The sequence below is a fragment of the Aristolochia californica genome, unplaced genomic scaffold, assembly GCF_029961685.1.
Source record: "Aristolochia californica isolate CCGP_79_NKW_82.1479 unplaced genomic scaffold, dmAriCali1.0.hap1 SCAF_15, whole genome shotgun sequence".
In the NCBI taxonomy this organism is placed as follows: domain Eukaryota; kingdom Viridiplantae; phylum Streptophyta; class Magnoliopsida; order Piperales; family Aristolochiaceae; genus Aristolochia; species Aristolochia californica.
The window spans coordinates 1320976-1330536 of NW_027181826.1; the positions used below are offsets into that span (position 1 = coordinate 1320976).

The following is a 9561-nucleotide window of genomic DNA, read 5'->3' on the forward strand; positions in this document are numbered from 1 at the left end:
AGAAACAAAGAAGAAACTCAACTAAAAACTCATAAAAAAATATTGAGGAAACAAAATCTTACGAGAAGCAAATCACAAACGGAGGAAACTGATAAATAACATTTAATTATATAACTTTAGAATAACTTTCATAAACCATTAAACATTTGAAAATATTATTAAGTAGGCTTTTGAGCATGTAAATTAGAATTACTAGAAGAGACCTTAATAAGAAAATTCAATTTTGGCATCTGAGTGCGCTGTGAAATGAATGGCATGTCTCTGGTGAGAAGTTCTTCTTCTATGGGATTGTTGTTTGATTGATTTGATGCTTCTTTTCTGTCAAGACAAACCCTTAGTCCATTGCTCAATTCCAACTCAAATCTGCTCCAAGTCACACTCACTGTCTCATTTATAACGTCACACAATTCGAAATATGAGAGAACGTTCTCGTTCTTGTTAGTGCATTTTCTTGGAATGTTGGAAAGACATTTCTAGTAGAAATACTTTTCCAATGATTATTAGTGCTTCATGTTTTTGGGAAACACTTTTCTAGCTGAAAATTCTTACAAGGAAAATCATATAATTTTTCAGGTAAGATTTTCCAAACAAGATGGGCTGGAAATCTGTATGGAAACTTTTCGAATAAATATTTGATCATATATGTTGTAATACGTTCATCATAAGACAATTTTTCATGGGAATATTTATACTTGACTATTTATTTTACTGAAAATTTATAGGATATGTATGGTAATGTATGAGATTGATTATTAATTTTTATTCATTTCCTTGAAAAATGCTCTAATAGGTCCATTTAATTTTCCAATGAAATTTTCTTAAAAATTCCATCTAATTTCCTTGTAAGTCACTAATAAGATTTTATCTGAAGGTTTCCTAAAAATGTGTATCCTAGGAAAAATATTTATAGCTTTTATTGAGATATAAATTTCCAACTAGGGGAGCCAACGGGGCCTTAAAAAATAATTTAGATTTAGAAGCAAAGAAGAAACTCCACAGAAAACTCATAAAAAAATATTGTGGAAAAAAAATCTTATGAGAAACAAATCGCAAACAGAGGAAACTGATAAATGACATTTAATTATATAACTTTAGAAAAACTTTTGTAAACCAACAGAGAAAACAGAGAAAACTTTATGAAAAAATGTTATTATGTAGGCTTTTTGAGTTTGTAAATTAGAATTACTAGAAGAGACCTTAACAAGAAAATTCAATTTTGCCGCCTGAGCGTGTTGTGAAATGAATGGCATGTCTCGAGAGAGAGGTTCTTCTTCTATGAGATTGTTGTTTGATTGATTCGATGCCTCTGTTCGTTCAAAGATTAGAGAAACGGTCTCGTTAGAGTCTATCTGGACACTTTCTTTAGTGAAAGTTATAACGAGTCATTTATTAAACAAAAAAGAAAGGTAAGGATTGAATGTAGAACAGAAGTAGCTGATAAGTTTGAAAAATCCTTAAAATTTTAAGCTTTTAATTAACAAAACAAGCAATGAAAACGATTGGGCCAAGTTTTCCCAGTGTCCGAAATTGACAATTTTTCTGAGTGTCCGAAACGATCGAAGCTTTCTTTACCATCGCAGAAAAGAAGGGTAAATCAATCGAACGTGGCACCTAGGAAGAGGGTAGATTCTCTCATCTTTCCAATTATCCGACGTTATCAATGAGACTGTGAGAGTTACTTGAACGAACAGAGTTGAGCTGTCAATGGACTAAAGGTATGTCTTGAACGAACAGAGAAGAAGAAGAAGAAGAAGAAGAAGAACGCAGGCAGACTCCAAAATTGAATTTTCTTGTTAAAGGCTCTTCTACTACTAATTTACTGGCAAAAAAGCCTACATAATAACATTTTTTATATGTTTAATGACCGTAATTCATTAATGTCTAACGTTTTGGTTTTCGCTTGCCAGTCCAGATCGACTGCAGGATCAGAAAAATTTTCTTCAGAGACTGGATACATTTGAAAGTAACCAAGAATGTTTCAATTATTGAATGAAATGAGATTTTACCACTGTAAGAACATAATAACGGTTGGGACAGGGTTAGATTTTCAACCCTAAGACCTATTTATTCTCAGAGTCTGGAGAGGAGGCCATTGTCTTCTCGGCGCAGACGGAATGGAAGCTCTTCTGCTGTTTGTAGGGCTCTTGGCCCTAGTCTTCACCTACAATCTGTGTGTTTTTCGAAGAACGAGTAAGACGACCGGAATTCGACAGCCACCGGAGCCTGCAGGCCGGTGGCCGGTAGTCGGTCATCTTCCTCTGTTACAGGGGAACGAGCCACTCGCCCTGACTTACGGAGCTCTGGCGGATAAATTTGGTCCAGTGTTCACAATCTGGATGGGTGCTCATCGCACTCTCGTGGTGAGTAGCTGGGAGTTGGCGAAGGAATGCTTCAGCACCAACGATAGAATTCTTGCGACAAGACCACGAGGAGCTGCTGGGAAGTATATGGCTTACAACTACACAATGTTCGGGTTAGCCCCATATGGACACTTCTGGAGAGACTCACGAAAGCTCGCCACCATCGAACTTCTTTCGTCCCATCGTCTGGACTCACTGAAGCACTTGCGTGCTACAGAAGTGGGTCTGTCTATCAAACATTTGCATGAGCTGTGGGAGGAGAACAATAAGCTTCCTGTGAAAGTGGATATGAAGGAATGGTTCGTGGATTTGACCTTCAACACAATTGTGATGATGATTGCAGGGAAGCGGTACTTCGGATCCAACATCACCGCAGATCTTGAGGAGGCGAGGCGGGCTAAGAAAGCAATTGGTGAGTTCTTCGTGTTACTGGGGGCTTTTGTGCCCTCGGATGCACTTCCATTCCTCGAGTGGCTTGATTTGAAGGGGCACATCAGTGCCATGAAAAGGGTCTTCAAGGAGTTAGACTCCATGATGTCACTCTGGGTCAATGAGCATCGGCAGAGGAGAAATCTCGACAAGTCTAAGCATGACGGAGACTTCATAGACGTCATGCTTTCCATAGCAGATCGAACGGAAACACATGCCGGCGATGACTTTGACAAGTACATCAAGGCGATGTCCCTAGTATGTTTCTGTTTCAATTTGCTCTCTTTCTTGATTATTGAGTTTCGCTGCCTAATAAGATCTTTTGGTTTCAATAAAAATAACCAATGATGGCTTCAATCTTGTAGACTATGATTTTAGCAGCAACAGACACATCGTTCCTCACCCTATCATGGACGCTCGCTCTACTACTGAACAACCGGCATGAGTTGAAGAAAGCACAAGACGAAATTGACACCATCATCGGCAAGAATAGGATTGTGAACGAATCTGACATCGAAAACCTGCCGTACCTTCGAGCCATAGTGAAAGAGGCACTGCGTCTCCATCCTCCAGCCCCTCTTTTAGTACCCCACGAATCCATGGAAGACTGCAACATTGGTGGATTCCATGTCCCGGCGGGCACACGCGTAATAGCCAATCTCTACAAACTGCATAGGGACCCCCGCGTTTGGCCAAACCCAGAAGAGTTCCAGCCGGAGAGATTTCTCACCAGCCATCGAGATATGGATGGGAGAGGTAAACATTTCGAGTTCATTCCGTTTGGGAGTGGGAGGAGAATGTGTCCAGGGATGACTTTGGCTCTCAGAATTGTGAACTTAAACCTGGGCAGTCTGCTGCATGGGTTCGATATAGAAACTCCAAACGGTGAAAGAGTGGGTATGAAAGCCAGCCGAGGGATTACCTTGCCTATGGCGGGTCCCCTAGATGTCATTGTTACCCCTCGATTGGCCTCCAATGTGTATGGTTAGATGTATGTGATGTATTGATATCGTGCTCCTACTAAGGTGCTATGATCGTTGATGGAAGTTTAAGATGAACTTTGCTAAATAAAATATATGGTATTTTGGTTTTTCTAATATTTATCTCTTTGCAAAATACAAGTCTACAACTTCTCCATATTGGGATGAGTCTTTATCAACATTTTTTTTTTCGTTTAATTTTAAGTCCATTTGAGTAATGGATCTCATCCCACATTGGTTAGATGAAACAATTAAGGAATTGTCCTACATGGATTAGTAAGAAGAAATATGTTAAGTTTATTAGTTGGAAAGTGTTTCCGAAGATGACCACTCATTTTGGGATAGGCCTTACCCAACTTTACAGTTGAAGCACTGGACAGACTTCATGTCCCTACCCTGATTTCTCCCTTGGGTGTCATATGCCACAAACCAATCTAGAAAAGAAATCTTGCAAGTTTCTGAAATCTGCTGTTAACCAGCAAAGCAGCACTTCCAGAAACAACAACAATATATTATTTCTTCGACTTGATAAATAACAGCAGAGTTGCATACTCACAAATCAATCATGGTTCCAATATTTTCAAACACGCCAAAATAATACCAGCATCACGGATCAATCACGGTTCCAATATTTTCAATCACGCCAAAATAATACAAGCACCACGGAAATAAAAATTATAATAGTAGCTCTGATACCATGTCAATAATTTCTATCCCAAGAGAGGTTGCTGGAACAGCCAAATCGAGTTGCTGAAGAAAGCAGTAACAACCAACGATTTCCACCAAGAGGTGCTGCCGTGAGCAGCCAAAATAAAGAGCTCTAAGCTTTGAATCTACCAAAAGAATCCTAATTGCTGGAGGAAGCATCAATGATCAAGAAAGTATACTGGATAGGGTCCTGGAACACCCACAACCGAGAGCTCCAAGCTCTGAGAATGACAACCACCAATATGTAAGAGAAGTTTTTGAAATTGGGAATCAAATGTCAATAATTTCTATCCCAAGAGAAATTGTTGGAATAGCCAAATCGAGTTGCTGAAGAAAGCAACAACAACCAACGATTTCCACCAAGTGGTGCCATCGTGAGCAGCCAAAATAAAGAGCGCTAAGCTCTGAATCTACCGAAAAAATCCTAATTATTGGAAAAAGCATCAATGATCAAGAAAATATACCATATAGGGTCCTGGAACACCCGCAACCGACAGCTCCAAGCTTTGAGAATGACAACCACCAATATGCAAGAGAAGTTTTTGAAATTGGGAATCCCCTTCCCCTTTTTTGTTCTCTATTTAAACATAGGATTAGGTTTAGGTTAAACAAGACAGTCCATGGGCTTAATTACAATCTAACCCATATAACTTATTAACCTGTATACAAGTAAATATCTAAATAACTAACATTATTATAAATTCAAAAATATGGTAACATCCCCCCTCGAATTGACACGAGTAAATCAATTAACAACAATTTGCCAACCAGAAAATTATGGAGGTGTTGAGTCTTGGCTTTGGTGAAGACATCAGCCACTTGGAGATCCGAAGAGATGTGAGGAAGAGAATCACTAGACGCTCTAAGGTGTCGCAGATAGAATGACAATCAACCTCAATGTGCTTGGTGTGTTCATGGAAAACAAGTTTGGTAGCAATCTGAATAGCACTAGTGTTATCAACATGAAGAAGTGTCGAGGTGGTCTATAGAAACACAAGTTCTACAAGGAGACTGGGGAGCCATATAATTTCAGAACATGCAGTAGACATGGCTTGATACTCTGCCTCAATAGATGATTTGGACACTCGATCTTGTTTCTAACATTTCCAAGAAAACAATGCATCTTTTAAAAACATACACTAACTTGTAGTAGAACAACGAGTATGGGGCACCCAGCCCAATCAACATCACTATAGGCAACAAGTTGAAGAGACAAGCCGATAGGAAAGAATAACACATGAGTAGGAGAACCTCAAAGATAACGAATAATGCGTCAGATTGCAACAAGATGAAGATGTCGAGGACAAGACATAAATCGACTGACCTAATGAACGGCATAGGAGATATCCAGGTGAGTTGTGGTCAAGTAGATGAGACTCCCAACTAAATGCCGATAGAGAGTAGGATCTCAAGAAGGTCCCCTTCATCTTTTCGGTATTTCACATTCACCTTCATAGGAGTAGCAACAGAAGAAGTATCCGCCAAACCAGCTGAGGTAATAATATCTTGGGTATACTTGTGCTGATTTAGGAAAATATCTTTGACCCGACAATGTACTCCTAGTCCTAAGAAGTATGTGAGTTGCCCTAGATCTTTCATATGGAAGGTCAAATGCAGAAGCCATTGGAGCTTAGTACTCAGGCCAGAGTCAGTGTAGGTAAGGATAATATCATCCACATAGACCAAGAGAAGGACTATGCCCGATGCCGACTTGTGAAAGAATAGAGAAGAGTCATATTGGCTTTGTGTAAAGCGGTGGAGAAGAAGTGTACCACGAAACTTCTCAAACCAAGCCCGGGGAGCTTTCTTAAGCCCATACAGAGGATGACATAGCTTTCATACATCATGAGGAGAAAAGTAGTCATACTAGAGGAAAACTTCATGTAGATATCTTCTTGTAAACCACCATGCATAAATGCATTCTTCACATCCATCTAATACAGATGCCAGGACTGTGAATCATCAATAGCTAAAATAGTGTGAATCGTGGTCATCTTGGCAACTGGAGCAAATGTATCCTCATAATCAATCCCATATTCCTACGTGTTTCCTAGAGCTATGAGGCGAGCTTTGTAATGACCAAAGAACCATCCGATCAAAGCTTTACAGAGAAAACCCATTTACTCCCAAGAGGCTTAATAGTAGGGGGTAAGTAACAACATCCCAAGTGTGATTCTCGTCAAAAGCTTGGAGTTTTGTTTGTCTTGCCTTTTGCCAACACTCATGTGTCATTGCCTGTTTGTAGCAAGAGGGAATCAAAATAGATGATAAAGTAGCCACAAGAGAGACACCGGAGGAGAAAGCATACCAATCAGGGGGACAAGAAGTGCGAGTAGACCGGCAAAGAGAGATGGAAGTAGGACCAGGAGGAGGATCAGGAGCAGGCGCCAGGTCAGGATCATGAGGGGGCACAGATGAAGTGGGATTGGGCTCATAAAAGCTAGGCAAAATAGTTAAAGATGTTGATGATAGCGCAACATGAGAGGGAAAGAAATATTAATTTTCAAATAAAACCACATTCTGAGAAACACGTATATGATGAGCACGGGGATCATAGCAGCATAGCCTTTTTGTGATATAGCATAATCAAGAAAAACACACTTAACGGATTGGGTTGTAAGTTTATGTCGTTCATGAGCAGGTAGATGCATAAAACAAACACAACCAAATGTCTGAAGATCTGCATATGAAGGAGAATGACCAAGTAACTTAAAAAAAGGAGAAAGATGATGCAACGTAGGAGAAGGCAAGCAGTTGATTAAATTAACTGAAGTGGACATCGCTTCACACAAAAAACGAGGAGGAACAGATGAATCAAGTAAAAGAGTTCGTACCACTTCAAGAAGATGACGATTTTTCCTCTCCGCAACTTCATTTTGCTGAGGTGTTGAAGGACACGAACACTGAGAGATGATACCTTTGCTTTGAAGAAAATCCTGAAACTCATTAGACATGTATTCGCCACCAAAATCAGAGTGCAATACCTTGATGCTGACAGATAATTGAGTCTCAAGAAGCGCAAGAAAGCATTTAAATATGACAAAAACTTCAAACTTAGCCCATAGGAAGTAGACCCAAGTAAAACGGCTAAAGTCATTGATAAAAGTAACAAAGTACTTATAATGCACATGAGAAACAACATGAGCAATTCCCCAAACATCACAATGAATAGTATTAAAATAGTGTGTGGCATGAGATCCATGATGAGGAAAAAGGAGAACTTTACTTTTGCCAAATTTGCATGATGAACAATCAAATGAAAGATCAAGTGAAGAACATGTAATACTTTTTAATAAACCAGAATTAAACACGATATGAAGTGCATCAAAGTTTGGGTGGTCAAGACGTTTATGCCACATCTTAGTTCCAAAACTAACAACATTACATGCAAAGTAAAGTAAAGGAGCACGAGGAATACTGGTAGAGAGAAAAAGTTGCATGGGAAAGAGTCGTCCCACTTTAGGCCCCTTAGTGATCATCTTCACTAATGCTTGGCCCTACACAACACATCCAGATCGAGAGAGCTAAACATTACAATTGTTATCAACCAATTGACCAATAGAAATAAGATTTGTAGAGAGATCAATGGACACAAAAACATCAACTAAGGTAGGAGAAATATCACCATCATCACTGATTGGAAGAGAGTTGCCATCAATAGTGCTAATTTTCAAATTTCCATCATACTTTCTGACATTGCAAAGAGAAATAGTAGTGTTGGTCATATGGTTAGAAGCTCCGGAGTCAACATACCATGGCCGAGTAGAAACTTTATTCTTACCTGAAGGGCAGAAATGATCATCTGTTGTACCATTTCAGGAGCGAGTCTACTTGGACTTGTTGAGATTGTAGAAACAGTATTTGGAGTAACCGGCACGGCAGGAGGCAATGCAGTAGAACTAGAAGCACCTGTGGAGGCATGATAAGTAGTGCCCTTCTTCCTTGTTGAGTGAATAGGACAAGTGGTGAGGAGATGACCTGTTTGCTTGTAGTACCTATAGATCTTCTTAGTGTAATCCCGAGCAAAATGACCAAATTCTTTACAATTGAAGCACTAGACGGACTTCATGTCCCTACACTGATTTCTTCCTTGTGCGGCATATGCCACAGGAATAGGGGCATCAATATTAGCCTGATGTTCCATGTCGGCCTAAGTGGCAATACATTGTTCCTCTCTTAGAAGCTCACCTAAACAGGTATCCAGAGACGGTATAGGATGACGATTTATTAGATTGGAATGGGCAACATCAAACTCTGAATGGAGCTTCATCAAGAATTAATCTTTCTTGCTTGTCTCATGCACGACCTGAACAACAGAGAGAGCATCGACTGAAACATTCTCATAAACAATCTCGGCATAGTCGGCCCAAAAGTTTAGAAACCCAGAATAGTATTCTTCAATAGAGAGGTTGCCCTGTGTAAAATTAGTCATGACATATTCCAATTGAAACTGCCGAATCGTGCTATTTTGGTTGTAAATTTGGTGGAGGTAATTCCACATATAAGGTGCATTTCTATAGAGCCGCAAATTAAGAACAAAATGTGGCTCAACAGAGCCAAGTAAGAACAGGAAGCAAATAGGAGTGGATGTTGACAAAATTTTGATTCTTAAGGAAAGAATGCTAAGGGATTAGGCATGGCTCAGAGTTAAAATGGGAGGGGGTGGGGATGACCCTTCATCCCATGGGGTTTAACCATCCCTCACAATGGAAAAATAGACACCTTAAGTAATATTCTTTATTTTTAAAAAAATCAATTATACTTTTAAAAAGAAAGTTTCTTTTTGGAACAAGAGTAATTGGGTCAATTAAATCTTAATTATTGCATAAAATTATTGTAAATTTTCTTATATCCTATGATTCTATTATTATTATTATTATCTATTTTATATTTTGTGATCTTTTTGTACATTTTTCTTTGATTTTTTTTACAAACTTATGAGGTCATGTTAATGACTAAATCGGTTGGGACAGGGGACTCAGGGATAGTTCAGGAGGGTAATGACAGGGTTAGATTTTCAACTCTATGACATATTTATTCTCAGCGTCTAGAGAGGAGGCCATTGTCTTCTCGGCGCAGACGGA

General features: G+C 39.2%; 1 protein-coding gene across 1 annotated transcript; it reads left to right on the top strand.

Annotated features, from left to right (window-relative positions):
* Nucleotides 1-2114: 2114 nt before the first annotated feature.
* On the top strand, nucleotides 2115-3778 carry LOC137952114 (cytochrome P450 CYP82D47-like). The gene is made up of 2 exons (XM_068799183.1): nucleotides 2115-3047; nucleotides 3155-3778. The coding sequence occupies exons 1-2, from the start codon at nucleotides 2115-2117 to the stop codon at nucleotides 3776-3778; spliced, it is 1557 nt and encodes a 518-aa protein (XP_068655284.1).
* Nucleotides 3779-9561: the final 5783 nt, after the last annotated feature.